Source organism: Lactuca saligna, chromosome 6, assembly GCF_052625555.1.
Source record: "Lactuca saligna cultivar CGN05327 chromosome 6, ASM5262555v1, whole genome shotgun sequence".
Taxonomy (NCBI): domain Eukaryota; kingdom Viridiplantae; phylum Streptophyta; class Magnoliopsida; order Asterales; family Asteraceae; genus Lactuca; species Lactuca saligna.
Window position 1 is genome coordinate 168,157,006 of NC_136422.1, and position 19,095 is coordinate 168,176,100.

Consider the following 19,095-nt stretch of genomic DNA (forward strand, 5'->3'; position numbering starts at 1 on the left):
GAAGCCATTCTTAAACCATTTCTTAGCTTAGTAGTAACATAGAGGACTCATGGAGTTGATTAACCTTCAGATCTAGCTAGATTTGACTTCCAGGAGCTTAGATCTAGCACCTTTATGGATCCATTTTGCATGAAAGCTCTAGATCTACTATTATAGTGTGCTTTTAACCTTAAAACCTCCATTTGATGTTATTTACACGTAAAGTTGGAAGCTTTACGTGTAAATCAAGTCCCAGGAACCCAGATCTATTAATGGCATAGATTAGTTTCAAGCAGAATCGAGTGTATAGTATTTGCATGCATACGACTCGGCGAGTCGTTCTTCTAACTCGGCGAGTCGAGTCGCGAGTCCCCTGTGTTTCCGTTTTTCGAGTTATGCCGAGTGGAACCTGTGAGTGAGAAGTGGACTCGGTGAGCTAGAGGGTTAGACTCATTCGTGGAAGAACTCGGCGAGTCAATGCCCTGACTCGGCGAGTCCAAGGCCATCTTCATACTTCAAGAATAGACTCGACGAGTTGTTCATACAACTCGGCGAGTCACAGCTAGAATAATCATATGAGGAAAGAGAACTCGACGAGTTGTTCATATAACTCGGCGAGTCGGATGCAGATTGTCAGAGTGTTAGTAGCGAAGAGGAACTCGCTGAGTTTGCACCAAAACTCAACGAGTGTAGCGAGTGGAATCAAGGAAGTAAGAGTAAGGACTCGACGAGTTGGCGGCCCAACTCGACGAGTCAGGTCAACTGAATGTTGACTTTGATAGTTAGGTTGACATGTACCAGGGGTAGGAGAGTCATTTTACCCTCAGTATTATTATTAACAGTATTTGATTGATGGTGCTCATGGACATTATAGCCGGGGTGAAACCGGAGATGCAGCAGACAGATTCCGGAACAGTCCTTTCAGCAGCTAGGCTACGAGGTGAGTTTCCTTCTAGTAGGAACGGGTCTAAGGCCACAATGCCAGCCCGTTTAGTTAGTAATAGTTCCGGATTTCAGTCCGATGCAGTTGTTAGTGTGTTTGATGCCTTCGTGGCTCAGCCAGGATTTATGTGTTAGGTGTTATGGGCTACGGCCTGACGTAGTATGCAGTATATGAGTTTATGATCATGTGTGTTATGCTAGTTGATATGTGTTTATGCTATGCTATGCAATGCTCAGTTAGTTTCCGGACTTCGGGCCAATGCAGTTAGTTCCGGACTTCGGTCCGATGCAGGGGACAAGGTCCCAGTCAACTCCGGACATCGGTCCGATGCAGTTAGTTCTGGACTTCGGTCCGATGCAGGGGACAAGGTCCCAGTCCGTTCCGGACTTCGGTCCGATGCAGTTTCCGGGCTTCGGCCCGATGCAGTGGGCAAGTGTCACACCCCCAAACCAGAACGGCGGAAACGTTCGGGGGCGGAGGACGTCATGTTCAATATCATAACAGTTCATAGAAAGGAAAGTACACACCACCATATATAATAAGTTGCTAAATGTTTACATAGTTGTATTCATTACATGTTAAAAATAAAGGTACATAAACTTCAATTAGAATGAAGTAATTAATGCCAGCGCGTTAATCCCAAAAGTTGAATCCCAACCTGCTTAGCGATTTCCTGAGAATACAAGTTATTTCAAAGAAAAAGTGTCAACAATTAAGTTGGTGAGTCCATAAGTTGTTTAGAAGAATTGGATGCCATTCCAAAATAGGTGTATGTTTTCCAGTAAACGTAGTGCTTCAACATGTAAAGAGTTGTGATTTGTGGTGTTGAAAATGAATGCATTAGTTCCAGAAAATCCCATATATGTTTATAAGTTGTAAATGATTGCACCGGAAAAATCCCTTCTTTTCCTATTTTGTTTGTATGCAGGAAACACTTTTATTTTTCCTCGCACATAATACCAGTCTCTAAGACCGAAAATTGTAAGAAACCACGTTTCTCGTAAATGTGTCATAGTTTTATATATAATAAAACTACGTGAAGATCGAACCGGTTGGATGAAGAATAGTTTTAATAACCACTCGTTCATCATAACTTAATATCATAATAATTGTATATCCGATGAGTTTTTATAACCATACTAAACATAATATGCCTGTAACGACGTTCTTCAGGCGTCGCATTGCTATGACAACTGTCACCCCAAAAGACGGACTGTAGCTAACAGTCAGGGTGCGGGATCATGACTTCCCGTATAGATCTATACACATTTGACACGTTCTCGTCGCGGGAGATTCTGGTTATAAACAGGCCTTACTGCAGTACTTTCTAATAAAGAAAAGTAAAGTTGGAAGATGTGCGCGTCTCATGGATTCTCAATTTAGTATATATTAACATGATAGTTTTGTATGCAAAGTTTAGCCTTTCACACAATGATTTGATAAACCGAAATCATAAGTTTTTAGAATGTATAAAATGTTTTAACAACGAAGATCATTATACTCCTCGTATAAATCTAATGCACGATAATAACCGTATGTTTACTTGTATTCCCCCCCCTAAAAGAGTTGTAAAAGTATTTAAAGATGTATTTAAAGTGTGTTAAAAAGGGGTATGAACTCACTTGACAACTTGAAGATAGCGAGATGGAAAAACGGTAGAGTTTCGTCTCGGGAAATGGATTTTTCCTCGGAAATCTCGGGATTTCTCGGGAGAAAATCGACCTTCAGATCTTGCACGAAGTGACCAGGGCTTCGTGGTAGTACGAGCACGGAAAATGAGGAAATACGCAAGAAAAATGAGAGAGAATGAGCCCCCTTTTCGGAAGCCTTCGCATGCCCTTTTATAGGGAGGCTGGTCAGCCTTGGTACGCGAGTCTGATGGGACGGGTTCCTGGGTTCGCGGGTCGGATGGGACGTGTCGCTGGCACGCGGGTCGGATGGGACGTGTCGCTGGCACGCGGGTCGGATGGGACGTGTCCCTGGGTTCGTGCACTTCGCATTTTCATTCTTACACCCTTCGCATCCCTTCGCATTTATCACCTTCGCATTTATCACCTTCGCATTTATCTCTTTAGAATTTCTACAATTTCATCATTTATGACTCCCATTTGCGAAGTTGAGTATTGATTTCCAAAAATGCGAAACTTCAGGGACAATATTTGAAATCTTATGTTTTCTTCCCCAATTCGCATTCTACTGTGAAATACTTCGCATCTTCATTCTTACACCCTTCGCATCCCTTCGCATTTATCACTTTCGCATTTATCACCTTCGCATTTATCACTTCGCATTTATCTCTTTAGAATTTCTACAATTTCATCATTTATGACTCCCATTTGCGAAGTTGAGTATTGATTTCCAAAAATGCGAAACTTCAGGGACAATATTTGAAATCTTCTGTTTTCTTCCCCAATTCGCATTCTACTGTGAAATACTTCGCATCTTCATTCTTACACCCTTCGCATCCCTTCGCATTTATCACTTTCGCATTTATCACCTTCGCATTTATCACCTTCGCATTTATCTCTTTAGAATTTCTACAATTTCATCATTTATGACTCCCATTTGCGAATATTAACCCAATTGACTTCAAATGATGTCCGACTTGAGCGTTCTTTTCATGTATGGTTACGGTTTGACGATATCTATGACTTTCATTTAGACACCTAAGGTCAAAAAGTGTTTTGTTGAAACTTTGCGTTTTTACGTAACTTCGTATTGCCGGTTTTTGTCGGGAAACTTAGAATGGTCATAACTTCTTCGTTATAACTCGGATTTTAGTGTTCTTTATATGTATGAAAACCTTGTTACAATATCTACCACTTAGTATACTTAATTATGGTTTTATAAAATTTTAAATTTTGACCTAATTTTTGCTGTTGTTACATTATCCCCTCGTTAGAGAGAATTTCGTCCCGAAATTCGCATTTTGACTGGGACTCCAATTTTTGCAGGCAGGCGTGAGTGCTTATGGTCCATTTGTTCCTCTTGTTCCTTTATGAATCTAGATCCTAATGTGTGTATTTCAGCGGACTTTCATTACTCCACCTATCACTTCGACCGATCGGGATCGTGCGGTTTTGGTTTTATTTACTTATGTTCTTCTAACTGTTAGCATATTCACTCGATGAATTAGGGCAGCTATGTTTTGAAATTCATGGTTGGATTCACTGCTAGTTTTTGAGCTTGGATTTGACTTGTTGTAAGCGTGGTATTTCTAAATGATATGTTGGGTGTTTTGTGGACTGTGAAATTAATACACCTTGTACCCTACAAGTAGTGCCTCCAGATCTTCAGAGCGATTATCATTGCTCCTGACTCAAGATCATGTGTTGTATAGTTAGCTCCCTGTGTCTTAAGTTGTTTTGAGGTATAGGTAGTGACCTTTCCTCTTGTATAAGAACAAAACCAATTCGTACTGATTATGAAGTCAAAACCTTGTGGTTGATTAGGTGACGTGAAGATCTAAACTAAAGTATGATTGCTCATGACCTAAGGAAAAATGGTAGGTACTTTTGTTCTATCTGACTTTCTTGTCCCAATCGACAGAAAGGATACGCATTGGGCTTCTAAGTTTACTCGCATGGCAGCATGATCACTCGTAGTCTTCTTAAGTAGTCTCCATCTTGAAGTTCATCTTAGAACTCATACCTGGTTCATCAATTTCAGTTTTGCGTATACGAGTCGTATATAATTAAGATTGAAAAGGTAGTCGAATAAATGATTCTTCTTTAAGCTCACATCCCAACGAGGAAAAGAAGTTAGAGTGGAATCATCAATTCTAAACCTGTAGAACCTTGATTATATACTACCCTTATGTATACATTCTTCAACAATAGATCAACCGTATGGGTCTTTGGATTGAACTTGACGTGTTGTACGAGTGGTACTTCGGGGCGGTTTGTTGAATTTTTCTTCGGAAAGGATGAGAAACAATAACTAAGAGGTACTCCTGGAAAAGTGATCTAGAAGATAGGGACGTACGTGTGAAGTTGTTTTCGCGTCGATCAAATGGAATCTGATTGTATGATAATGTCGGAATCATACAAAAACTTTATAGACATTAGAATTAAACATAAGACGTTTACAGACAAAACACAACCGTGCAACCACGAACAGAGTTACAGTACTTTAGGTTTACCACTAGACTATTGCTGCGAATAAGATATACTACAAAAGACAAGTATACGCAGCACGAGAATTCATTTACTGACAGGATCTCGCAAAAGGTAAGACTCTAGTTGCACTAGTCCTAGATAGTTTATACGTCTGTTACAACGAAACACCTTAATTATATTAACGTGGTTCTTGAGCAGGCTCTCCTGCAGCTGTGATTCTGAGAATCTTCCCGTCTGCGCCAGAGTTCTGCGTTATCGGGCAATCCTTCTGGAGGTGTCCAATTTCACCGCATTGGTGACATATATGGACAGTACCCATATTGGTGGTGGAAGTGAAACGTCGGGTAGGAGTTATGGGAACGTAGGTTCTTTCCTTTTTCGAGCAATCTCTTTTATAGTGCCCATACTCACCACAGTGATGGCAAGTCGGATTTCCATCGGCGTTGGGCGGGTTGTTGATCGGTTTTGATAGACTCTTGCGGTAACGTTTGGTGTGCCTCTTTTTGTTGCAGTTTGAGCACTGCTTCCCCCGACAAGGTCCAAAGTGGTGATAATTACATTTGATGCAATTTGGGAGGTTTCCAGCATATTTTCGGGCTGGGTTAGGGACAACTGGTGTTTCTGAAGGGACGGTAGTAGGAGGTATAGATACCGTAGTTGTGGAGGTCGTTACTCGTGGTTGTTTCTTGTTCGTCCCTTTACGCGATTTGTCCTTCATCCTATCCCAAAACTTTCGTTTGTTTCTCTTTGTCTTGGAAATTGGGGTGTCATGGTAGCTTGTCGTTCGCTGTGGTACTTGATTGTTACTTGGATTGGAACTGTTGTTACTAATCCCGCTACCATTCGCATTGTTAGCATGAAGGTGGGTCAGAAAAGCTGACACAGCAGCCGAGACTGCAGCTTGAACGGTAGTTGCATCGATCTGGAGGGTTGGTGCTTGGTTGATGGGTTGTTCGTTTTTCTTTGGCGACATGATTCTGTAACATAAAAGGGTAAAGATTTGTAAGCGATTCTGGTTGACCCTGATGTACTTAGATTGTTCATGTTAAGAGTACCACGATGTTCTCAAAAGTTTGACCTACATCTCTATGATGCAGTCCTAGTACAGAATGAGAGTATGTTCGCGAAGGTTTGACCTACATCCCTATGATGCAGTCCTAGTAATGAATAGAGGTAAGTTCGTAGAATGTTCTCAAGACGTTTGTTGTACAAGTTGAGGTATCGTGGGTTGGTGAATAACGAGATCCAACCACTGAAAGAGACTTGGAAGTGTCTCTTGAAATAAATTACCTTAGTCCAATGACTTGACTAAAGTATGATTCAGATAGACTCCAATGAAAGTAAGATAAAAGTACTTGTATGAGGAATGATGCCAAAAGTTAGCCGGCTGTCAATATTTTTGATATTCACGATGTTAAAGATTCGGGAAAATGACCTTGTAAAGGTCTTACATCATATCCATAGAAGATAGTTCCTGACAGCATAAAGACCTAGCTAAAGTACTTACGGAACAAGATAATTTCATAGAAAATGCCACATCGGGCATAAACAGAAGAACACGATTTCTTTTTATAAGGGAAATAAAGTAAAGCGTCCACTACGGCGACGGTCATCCCTCTGGTGAACTCTTAGTTCAACCAATTGACGTTCCATGTCAAGTAGGTGTCTTTCGCACACCATCTGGCGTACTTGGAGCTCTTAGCCTTCGGCTCGTGATCCAGCTAGTGTTTGCAACAGGATTTCATGGTTTCTCTCTGATCTCTCGTGGGCATCTTCTAGATGAATGGTGTGGAGGGTATGCATCCTCGCATCGGTGACAACTTCGGCAATCTGATGTTGGGCTGACCTGCCTTGAATCTCATTTTGGGCCACTCTGCGGACCAAGATTGGCAAGACTATATCTGCTAAGTCCTCATTGCTCAAGTCGTAAAAACTTCGGTCGCCATTAAATAGCATAGGCTGATCTTGTCCTTGGCTCTATGGTTCCAAGCATTCCACCGAATCAGGCGTCGGGCCATGAAGAGTCGGACGAGGGTTAGGAATTGGAAAGGGAGCTGCTCGGGGTAGGTTCTCAAACTCTAGTTCGGATTTAGCATCGTAAGAAAAGCCTTCATCACGGTGGTCATCCCATAGGATGATCGTTCTATGGTTCTTCTCCAAACCAACCAGCTATAACTTCATTCGAAAGATACTGGTTGTCAAGGGGATGGAGTCCAACTGTGATTTCTATGCGAGAATTTAGGGTAAGTGGAAAATTATTAGACAAACTATCTAGATAATTATGTAGAAAACCTTCATCAGTTACATCGCTATTTGTGAAGTGCATACCAGCTATGTGTAATCTAAATATGATAGACCTTCGAATAAGTAACCTTAATTCCAAATTCACACAGAATAGGGGTAAGGCAAAATTATCATAGATTCTAAGTCTATAACATCCTAATTACATGCAGCCTTAGTGTATCCACTTAGCAACTATCAATTTAGTAATGAAGATCCCGTTTTAATTCTCAAGTATAAAGTAATCATAGTAACACCAAAATACACCTATAGTATTTTTAAATTTATTGTTAGGTTCTATTGTTCTCTTTGTGGTAGGGTTGGTAAGGTTTTAGCATTGTTGCAACCACACACTTAAACTTAGGCACATGCTAGTCAACTCTCGGATAATATAGGCGATCAGGCTATATCTTCCCAGTTTTGACCATATGTCTCTAAGCCCACTTGTGTTGTCCAACAATCGTAATTCTTTTGTATTGTCCTAGTGACACTGATTTTAGTATGAATGCAGCACGTATACCTACTTAAATATTTTACTATTTAAAGTATAGACTCTTGGTCAGAGTATTTTTAATCCCTTATGTATTTATAGTTAGTATATCTTTTATGGGTTGATATACTTAATTCACTATAAACAATGCTCTGATACCAATCTGTCACACCCCCAAACCAGAACGGCGGAAACGTTCGGGGGCGGAGGACGTCATGTTCAATATCATAACAGTTCATAGAAAGGAAAGTACACACCACCATATATAATAAGTTGCTAAATGTTTACATAGTTGTATTCATTACATGTTAAAAATAAAGGTACATAAACTTCAATTAGAATGAAGTAATTAATGCCAGCGCGTTAATCCCAAAAGTTGAATCCCAACCTGCTTAGCGATTTCCTGAGAATACAAGTTATTTCAAAGAAAAAGTGTCAACAATTAAGTTGGTGAGTCCATAAGTTGTTTAGAAGAATTGGATGCCATTCCAAAATAGGTGTATGTTTTCCAGTAAACGTAGTGCTTCAACATGTAAAGAGTTGTGATTTGTGGTGTTGAAAATGAATGCATTAGTTCCAGAAAATCCCATATATGTTTATAAGTTGTAAATGATTGCACCGGAAAAATCCCTTCTTTTCCTATTTTGTTTGTATGCAGGAAACACTTTTATTTTTCCTCGCACATAATACCAGTCTCTAAGACCGAAAATTGTAAGAAACCACGTTTCTCGTAAATGTGTCATAGTTTTATATATAATAAAACTACGTGAAGATCGAACCGGTTGGATGAAGAATAGTTTTAATAACCACTCGTTCATCATAACTTAATATCATAATAATTGTATATCCGATGAGTTTTTATAACCATACTAAACATAATATGCCTGTAACGACGTTCTTCAGGCGTCGCATTGCTATGACAACTGTCACCCCAAAAGACGGACTGTAGCTAACAGTCAGGGTGCGGGATCATGACTTCCCGTATAGATCTATACACATTTGACACGTTCTCGTCGCGGGAGATTCTGGTTATAAACAGGCCTTACTGCAGTACTTTCTAATAAAGAAAAGTAAAGTTGGAAGATGTGCGCGTCTCATGGATTCTCAATTTAGTATATATTAACATGATAGTTTTGTATGCAAAGTTTAGCCTTTCACACAATGATTTGATAAACCGAAATCATAAGTTTTTAGAATGTATAAAATGTTTTAACAACGAAGATCATTATACTCCTCGTATAAATCTAATGCACGATAATAACCGTATGTTTACTTGTATTCCCCCCCCTAAAAGAGTTGTAAAAGTATTTAAAGATGTATTTAAAGTGTGTTAAAAAGGGGTATGAACTCACTTGACAACTTGAAGATAGCGAGATGGAAAAACGGTAGAGTTTCGTCTCGGGAAATGGATTTTTCCTCGGAAATCTCGGGATTTCTCGGGAGAAAATCGACCTTCAGATCTTGCACGAAGTGACCAGGGCTTCGTGGTAGTACGAGCACGGAAAATGAGGAAATACGCAAGAAAAATGAGAGAGAATGAGCCCCCTTTTCGGAAGCCTTCGCATGCCCTTTTATAGGGAGGCTGGTCAGCCTTGGTACGCGAGTCTGATGGGACGGGTTCCTGGGTTCGCGGGTCGGATGGGACGTGTCGCTGGCACGCGGGTCGGATGGGACGTGTCGCTGGCACGCGGGTCGGATGGGACGTGTCCCTGGGTTCGTGCACTTCGCATTTTCATTCTTACACCCTTCGCATCCCTTCGCATTTATCACCTTCGCATTTATCACCTTCGCATTTATCTCTTTAGAATTTCTACAATTTCATCATTTATGACTCCCATTTGCGAAGTTGAGTATTGATTTCCAAAAATGCGAAACTTCAGGGACAATATTTGAAATCTTATGTTTTCTTCCCCAATTCGCATTCTACTGTGAAATACTTCGCATCTTCATTCTTACACCCTTCGCATCCCTTCGCATTTATCACTTTCGCATTTATCACCTTCGCATTTATCACTTCGCATTTATCTCTTTAGAATTTCTACAATTTCATCATTTATGACTCCCATTTGCGAAGTTGAGTATTGATTTCCAAAAATGCGAAACTTCAGGGACAATATTTGAAATCTTCTGTTTTCTTCCCCAATTCGCATTCTACTGTGAAATACTTCGCATCTTCATTCTTACACCCTTCGCATCCCTTCGCATTTATCACTTTCGCATTTATCACCTTCGCATTTATCACCTTCGCATTTATCTCTTTAGAATTTCTACAATTTCATCATTTATGACTCCCATTTGCGAATATTAACCCAATTGACTTCAAATGATGTCCGACTTGAGCGTTCTTTTCATGTATGGTTACGGTTTGACGATATCTATGACTTTCATTTAGACACCTAAGGTCAAAAAGTGTTTTGTTGAAACTTTGCGTTTTTACGTAACTTCGTATTGCCGGTTTTTGTCGGGAAACTTAGAATGGTCATAACTTCTTCGTTATAACTCGGATTTTAGTGTTCTTTATATGTATGAAAACCTTGTTACAATATCTACCACTTAGTATACTTAATTATGGTTTTATAAAATTTTAAATTTTGACCTAATTTTTGCTGTTGTTACAGCAAGGCCCAGTACATGTTTATATGTTATTGTATGGTATGTGGTAGTTTGGGGGAGCTCACTAAGCTTCGCGCTTACAGTTTTAGTTTTGGTTTCAGGTACTTCCGCAAGTAAGGAGAAGAGCTCGGGATGATGGCATCGCACACACCACAGCTTTAGTCTTTATCCTGGGAGTTTGTTGATTTGTAGTTTGATTTGATACAGTTGTTTCACGACATTTTATTATGAATTGAGATATTTGACACATGGTCTTTATGATATGAAAAACAGTATATGATTTTTATTACTATTTAAACAAAATTTTTGGGTCGTATTTTTGGGATGTTACACATTTTCATCTTCATCGTCGGGTTTTATTTTATACGGTCTTAGAATTGGTCATAGAGGTCATTCAATCCGGTGAACAGAAGATTGAAGAACTACGTCAACAAAATGTCGAAAACGCAAGGTAGGGAAAAAGAAGACACATACATAAGAAATCGTGAAGCTGCTCACCAACGCCTCATGCAAGATTATTTTGATGGACACGTGACTTTTCAAGGCTATTATTTTCGTTGTTGGTTTTGTATGCATAAACATTTGTTTTAGCGTATAGTCAACGACGTCACGAAAGCGTGCCCATATTTCCAACAATGTGCAGATACTAGAGGTACAGTAGGTTTTACTCCCTTACATAAATGCACAATCGTACTTCATTATCTAGCATATGCCACTTCCCCCGATACACTAGATGAGAACCTTAGGATATCCAGACGTATTGAACGACAAAGCCTTAACAATTTTTGTAAGTATTTCATGAGATTGTATGGTCCATGATATTTGTGTAAACCTACATGTAGTGACATTCAACAATTATATGTATTTAAATATGCATGGCTTTCCTGGAATGTTAGGAAGCCTAGATTGCCTCTACTGGGAACGAGGCAATTGCCCGAATGCATATCAATGCCAATACACCCGAGGTGATCATGGTTATCCAACTATTATAATTGAAGTGGTGGTCTCACATGAAGGATTTGTGGATACGTAATACATTCTTTGGTTATGTTGGTCCTCTGAATGGCATAAATGTTCTTAACATGTCTCCATTATTCGATGACATGTATAACAAGACTGCATCAGATTATTTTTCGTGTGCATGGGACTTCATAAAGATATGTGTATTATCTTGTGGACAGAATCTATACAGAACGTTCTTGTTTGTGAAGTCATTGTATTGTCCTAATGATCGAAATAGGTTGAAGTTTACAAGAACTCAAGAGAATGTGAGGAAGGATGTTAAACGAGTATTTGACGCTCTTAAAAAATGTTGGAATATACTAAAATACCTTGCAGTTTTTGTTGAAAAGAAGAAAATGAGTGAGGTGATGTATATTTGTATCATGGGCGTGTTTGGCAAAAGTAGCTGGTAGCTGGAAGCGGGTAGCGGTTAGATAGTAGCGGGTAGCTGGTAACGTGTAGCAGGTAGCTGGTAGCGGGAAGCTGTAGCTTTTATTTGTTATATGAATGTTTGGAAAAAGTAGCTGGAAGCTTTTGAAATATATAAAATTACATAAAAGGACAATTGATTAAAAATAAATAAATATATAAATATATTTTTAAGGGTAATTATGGAAATTGATTTCAAAAGCTCTGGAGCGTTTTGTTAAACGTTACATGAAGTAGCTTTTAGAATCGGAGTGTTTTGTTAAAACTAAAAGCTAAACGTTCGTATTGCCAAACGGAGCTTTTTGTTTAAATTAGAGCGTTTTATCAAAAGCTAAAAGCTAGAAGCTCCCAAACACTTCCAAAAGTTCCGTGTCAAACACGCCGCATGTTGCATAATATTTTTCTTGAATATGAAAGAAGTGCAATATATGAGTATAATGAAAACGAGATCGTTCCATCAACACAAGCATTTGAGGTTGGAAGCGAAAAGTACTTTGCAAGAAGATGAATGATTCATGCTGTTGAGATTCATCATGATCTTCGTAGATACTTGATGGAATATATTTGGACCATTGACCATCATAACGCGGAACCGGTCGATGATTTAGAAGATCAATTTCCCGATGAAGTTGTCCTTTAATTTGTAATAGTTATGGCGGTTTAAGTTTTTTTTAAGTGTTTAACTAGTTATGTTTGTATATTTTTTTCGTTCTGAAGTGTGTAAGGTTAAGACTTGAAGTTTTATTATTATTATTATTATTATTATTATTATTATTATTATTATTTGTTGCAATTAACAAATATTTTTAAAAAAATTATTAAAATTTAATTAATAAAAAGTGCGGCAACTCACCAAAATGGCAAAATGTTAAAAAGGTGCGGTAAAAATGACATGGAAAAAATAGGATGAAGCTTACGCGACAACACTTTTAGTGTGTCAAGTGTGACATCACTCTCTCTGCCTTAAGGTTGGTGGGTGTCATACCACATTCACCACACTTTTCTATTATCACGTTATTTTTTGTTACATCCCACAAAATGGTGGTTGTTATGTCATACATTACCACACCGACCACAATACAAATTTTTATACATGACGTACAACATTTGAAGGAATAACTTTTTTTTCCTGTGCGGTAAATCCATACCATAGTTCAATCATACCGCATTTTTCTTTTGCATCCCGGTAGGAAGTTACCCCATACCGTATCTTATCACCATATGTGGTATAAGGTGTAGTGAGTGGTCTAACTTATTTAATATTCATGCTCTCGGTTAAATCTAAACAAAAATAAAAACTAATAATTAGGTTGTAGAATCATACTTTACAAAAAATCACAAAATAATATCATAATATTTTATATATATATATATATATATATATATATATATATATATATATATATATATATATATATATATATATATATATTCTTGTATTAATGTTTTTTATTTGTGCCAAACTTTCTAATATTATAAAAAAATCTAAAATTTTAATAAACAAATCAAGTAAATACTTTAAAATAAAATATGATTCAATAAATAAAAAATTATTATTAGATTGTTTTGGATTAATCTGTGTTTATTTTAGTAAACATAGAAAAAACTAAAATATCCAAATATAATGAATCATATAGCTCAAGTCAAATTATTTAATTATACAATTCGGTTTCATGGAGATCCAAATCCACATATCCACTTCACATCAATAATGGATTCAATAATATATCCGTATTTATATGTTATATAATGCAATTACATTTCTCCATATTTGTAAAATTTGAAAAGAGGTAGCCTTGATTGATACTCACATGATTCATGGGTATGGGAAGGAGGAACAATGATTGTGTTTTTCTTAGAAAGATTTTCAAACAATTAGCACACCTTTATCCAGACATATTTTCTTGTCTCCTATTTGATTTTTTTATTGTCTTTATGATATTTTTATGTTTGATTGGTAGATTTAAACAAGTCCGACGCTATTGGTATATGCGTTATAAAATCTAGATGATTATTATATAAAAGTAATTCGTAATAATAATTGGTTTCACTAATCAAAAGTAAAATCTTATAAACAACAATTCTATAACAATTTATTTTATCTTAATTGTGTTTGCTTATATACTTATATTTTAAATAATTTGTGATTTTATTTATTCTTACATCATAAAAAAACAAAATTTATCAGATAAAAATGGATAAGGGTTAAATTTATTCAAAGAGAATATTAACTTGTGAAAATACCCCAAAACCAAGAAGATGTGTTTCGTGTCTTAAAACTTCAAATTATTTCATCCCAATTCCGTGAAGAAATTAAAACAAGTTTCTATTCGTAGAAACATTCAATTTTGTGCAGTTTCTTGGAAGATTTCACGCACTTCATTTATAGTGAATCTTGATGCATGATGAGAGCCTACCTACTCCGAACTCCTGCCACTAATGCTCTACAGGGGAGATGGTGAAATGGTCGGATCCAAGAGTTTGTACTTTATATAACGAATCAGAACAGTAATATGTATGTAATTATATATTATATAGAATTAATAAAATATAAAGTGCTGTATGTAACGAAAAATAACATGTACAAATTATTACCCAATTGGAATACGCAAAAAGTTAAAAGGATATTAAAAATATATAACCTCTGGGAACAAAAAGACTTAATAAAAATAACCATGTTCTTGTGTTTTAGATAAATGATTTTTTTTTCTTTTTTGTGTTTTAAATAAATTATATTTTTGGTTGGAATGACTTGATCGATCTTTTTACACCATTTTATTTTTATCCCAGCTATTAAAAAAGTTACCCTTTTTAACTCCTTTGAAAATAAATATATCAAAAATCGACCAATTTTAGGTAAGTAAGTCGATATCACCACCTCTTTTTCGGTATTAGTAACTAGATTAAAAATTATAAGTTTAAAGTAGTATACATTTTCAAACTCATAAGGACTTAATATGACTTAAATACAAAAAAGTTTTCAAGTAGAAAATTTCTTTGAGAATGATTGACTAGGAGTTGTTTCTTTTATTAGTTAAGTCATATACTGAATGAATGAGTAATGATGTTTGTCTGTATAAAATGTCAAATACATAATGTTTGAATGAGATTAGATGACCACTTTATTTTATATTTTTTTTTTATAATATTTCTCAATTTTAATAACATTCATCAGCTTTAATGTTAGAGAAGTTGAGAGTTAAAAAGAATGGGCAAATAGGTTAATAGGTAGTCTATTGATACATCAAGTTATGTTTCGGCTTAAACCATTAAGGTACTTTATCCGATTAAGCGATTATTCCAACTTATGTGTTTAATACATTAATTTCATCGACTCTAAGCCTTTTAAAATTCATGTACAAACTTGTACCCCTGAATCTCTTCTCAAGGATTTTAGTCCTCTCAACGTTCACCAAGTTCTTAAACTCGCTACTAGTTAAGTAAACCTTGAGATATCAAACTTTTTTTTTTGCCTCTTTTTCATTTTCCATATATATAATATAAAAATATATATTAAAAACAAAGACTTAAATGCTTGTTAATGTAAAAAAAATGTGGTTGTTTTTCCAATTATCCCTAATAAATAAAGATATTTTGTCACATGTTACATTCTCATTATTTTGTTACATATAATTTTGTGGTTCTTTTAAATTAATTTTTATTTCATATATCATTTTATGGTTTTTTCATTTTATTAAATACTTTTAGTATTTAAATGAATAATATATACATATCAATTTCATTAATGAACTTTCCTTCTAATTTCAAATTTACTAAATTAAAGATTCATTAATTTTCTTTATTAATTTATCTAAATTACGTATTTGTTTAAACTTAAAAGAGAAAAAAAATACTTTAATTTTTATAATTCAATATTTTCTTATTTTTCTTATAAATTTAAACTTTTCAAATGTTTAGAATTTTTTATTTGGTTTTTCTTTTATATAAACTTATGTAAGACATGGATTGACACCTAGTTTATGCGATAAAGAAATTTATGTGACTATGTTCTAACCTCTTCTTATGAAGTTATGCATGAATATTTCATATGTTACTGAATCATACAACAATGTTTAATATTTTTCCAATTTATGCAACTTATACAAATTACAAAGCTACATTATAACCATTTAAACATGTTACAAATAAAATCTCAAATATATGTTGGTTCTAAAATAAATCTTGGTTTCATATTCCCTCTACAAAAACAACTTTGTGACATAAAATGGAAATAATATTATTCATTAATACATAAATAAACATTTAGTCTTCAAATAAAAAAACTACAACAAATTGCTTCTATTAAAAAACATTAAACTTAATGTACATTTTCTCTTTTCTTAAAGAACTTAAAAGCCCATGACATTTTTTTTCTCTTATCATAAGCACATCAAACACTCATCCTACCAAAAATTAAAAATAAATAAACAAATTCAAGCATATTATTTATAGATAATTAAAAAAAACAATCTAAAGTTCCAAATGAGAAGGCGTTCTATCGTTGAGCTTCCTCCTTTTACTAGTAGTCGTTGATTCGATTCCTGAATCATCGCTCTTATTGTAACTCAAACATGATGAAGCTTCAAGAACACCAATGGGACTTCGTGGCACTGTACCACTCTTTATGCTCTTGGTACAACCACCGCATAACTCATTAACCAATTCCACACATTTAAGAATCCTCTCCTTCGAAAACACAAATCAAACAAAGAAAAGAAATTTAATTAGTACTCCTCAAAATCATCGATCTTGGAAACAATATACAAGTTTTAATACTAAAAGTCTAAAAGTACAAATTATTGTAATTATTGTTGTGTTATTGCTAATTATAGCTCTAGGAAAAAAGTATCAACAAGAACCCATATAAAAAAAAAAAAAAAAAAAAGATGGAATTTAATCAATAATACTAAAAAGCATCGATCGGTATCGATGGATCGATTTTAGAGACACGAAAAAAGCCATGTTTGGAGCATTGTACAACTTCTAATGCATGAAGTACAAGATATTAAGCAATAGCTCGCAAAAAAAAGATTTTAAAAAGCTATATCATAATAATAGAGAGAATGTAATGAGTACTAATCGATATCATCAATCTTTAAGCTAATCCTTTCCAAAAGCTAAAGAAATCAAGGTGGACCCTAATAATTCATTTTTGTGTAATCAAAAATATTGTATTTATTCTATAAAAGCATGATTGTGAATTATATTAGCTTTAGATGAAAGATTTAAATCTTTTTATATCATCATGATAACAAATTAAGCTAAAATACAACTAAACATGCAGAATGTACAAAAGAAAGAAGGCATTATATGATCATTACCTTTTGTACATGTTGAAAGAGGGCAGAAATTTGAGTTTGTCCAACCACAGCAACTGCCACTCCTGCTGCTATCTCAGAAGGTTTAAATTCCAAGAAGTCAATTCCTACATGATCAAAATTACCATTTTAGCCCTCTCTCTCATCAACTCGATCATATCGCAACACATAACATATTACACAAAATGCAATTTTTAAGTTTTAATTACCATTAGTTAAGCATAATATAAGTTGGGTTGATCTTGAAATTAAAGATCGTGAAATGGGTTGATCATCGAGTTTCCCAATGAAAGCATCGATGAAAGAAAATGGAGTCACTGTTTGCATCCTCCATTTCAATGTGGTTAACACAAGAAGCTCCATTTTCTGAATGGTTTTTGATTCGAATACAAATCTCGATTCGCAAACCTGTAAATTCATTAACGTACTCAACATCAAAATCAAGTTTAAAATCACAGTGCAAAAAAAGTCGAGATCTTTATTATGAAAACAAGTTAGACCTGTAAATCAAGAATGAGGGGTACTTCAGTCTCTTCCATTTTGGAAGCAAGTGATAAACAGGCTACTGAAAGTAATTGCATCATCCAAGCTTTGTCTTTCTGTTCATTAAATAGCATATGTAAGATTGCATTTATATTCGGTATAATCAATGAACACTGAATTGAGGTTTTAAAGATTTCTAACAAAATTAAATAACTTGGTGTTGAATCATAAACCATGATGAAAATGAATAGTAAACTTACAGGGAATTCATAGACAGCAAGAAATCTGTCCAAGTAATTGATCGATAAATATGCACACAAGGGTCCAAAGTTGAAATGAGCATGAACCTGGTCAAAGTCAAAAGCAACCACAAAAAGTGTTAGAAATATCAAGATTGCACAAATTTAGAAATAAAAAATGAATTTTTTTCTGTGAATTTCTAAGGAATGTTTATAACCCAGATCAAAAAATCCAGGATTTCCGAAAGAAGTCATTTAATTCATCGAAAAAAAAAATCTAGAAGATGATGATGTACATGAACAAACCTTTTTAATCCAATCAACTGCCTGTTGTCTCGCAACGAAATCCAAAGTCCCATTTCTTAATTTCATCAAATAATCCAAACCCACAAATTGTTCACTTTCTTTTTTGTACAGCACAGACAAACACTCGTCACTTTGCAAAGGAAAATCAAGAACAGAGTCCTCTGCATCATGATTCTTAATGGAGGGATGATTTTGATTAATATTTAGATGATTCCCATGACCCCATAATTTATCATCCACATTCTTGTGATTATCATCATAATCATAACATAAACTATCATTATCTTCAGCACATAATAAACTAGATAGCAGGCAATCAGCCATTAAAGAAGCCTTCAAGAACACAAGAACTTTCAAGGGGGCAATCCCCACTACCTTTGATTGAATGGTTTAAAACAGAAATGAAAGAGTAAATACAGATTAAAACTGGATATTTAGTAGGTGCCGCAGAGATCGATCTGATTGAAGATTAGAGATGAAGAACGCACTCTTTGCGGTGTATTTTACTCTCAATAAACAGAGTAGGAGTAAAATAAAAAGCAAAGAATGCGGCGTATGTAGAGGAGAAGAGAAATTGAAGTGTAAAGGGTTTTGTTTTTAGGGCATAGTGACAGGAGAGAGATGAAGTAAGTGAGTGTGTATATATATCTAAATCTCTCTCTCAGGCCCTCTAAAAACTTTTTTTTTAATCAAAATATTCTAATGTTTTTATAAATCTATTTTATTAAAAGTATTTATAACCCGTAAGAATCATTATTATAAAATTAGTTAAATTTTTAAAGTGAAAATTTAAAATTATTAATCAATTATTTCAAATAGATTATTAATTATAAGATATTTTTTAGTTATATAAAATTATAATCGTTGATTTAAATAAATACATAAAAATATATCA

At 35.2% G+C, this 19,095-nt stretch overlaps 1 protein-coding gene and 2 long non-coding RNA genes across 3 annotated transcripts; all 3 read right to left on the minus strand.

Moving 5' to 3' along the window:
* Positions 1 to 1,432: 1,432 nt before the first annotated feature.
* LOC145003378 (uncharacterized) lies at positions 1,433 to 2,818 on the minus strand. The gene is made up of 2 exons (XR_013661938.1): positions 2,545 to 2,818; positions 1,433 to 1,595 (listed from the first exon to the last, which is right to left on the minus strand). It is a non-coding gene; the product is annotated as an uncharacterized LOC145003378 (long non-coding RNA).
* A 5,232-nt stretch (positions 2,819 to 8,050) lies between these two features.
* Positions 8,051 to 9,436, minus strand: LOC145003184 (uncharacterized). The gene is made up of 2 exons (XR_013661881.1): positions 9,163 to 9,436; positions 8,051 to 8,213 (listed from the first exon to the last, which is right to left on the minus strand). It is a non-coding gene; the product is annotated as an uncharacterized LOC145003184 (long non-coding RNA).
* Positions 9,437 to 16,123: 6,687 nt separating this feature from the next.
* On the minus strand, positions 16,124 to 18,813 carry LOC145002008 (cyclin-D4-1-like). Its single transcript, XM_078961326.1, has 6 exons — positions 18,201 to 18,813; positions 17,916 to 18,002; positions 17,673 to 17,771; positions 17,382 to 17,580; positions 17,176 to 17,279; positions 16,124 to 16,540 (listed from the first exon to the last, which is right to left on the minus strand). Exons 1-6 carry the CDS (start codon positions 18,522 to 18,524, stop codon positions 16,325 to 16,327), a joined length of 1,029 nt encoding a protein of 342 aa, XP_078817452.1. The 5' UTR covers positions 18,525 to 18,813; the 3' UTR covers positions 16,124 to 16,324.
* Positions 18,814 to 19,095: the final 282 nt, after the last annotated feature.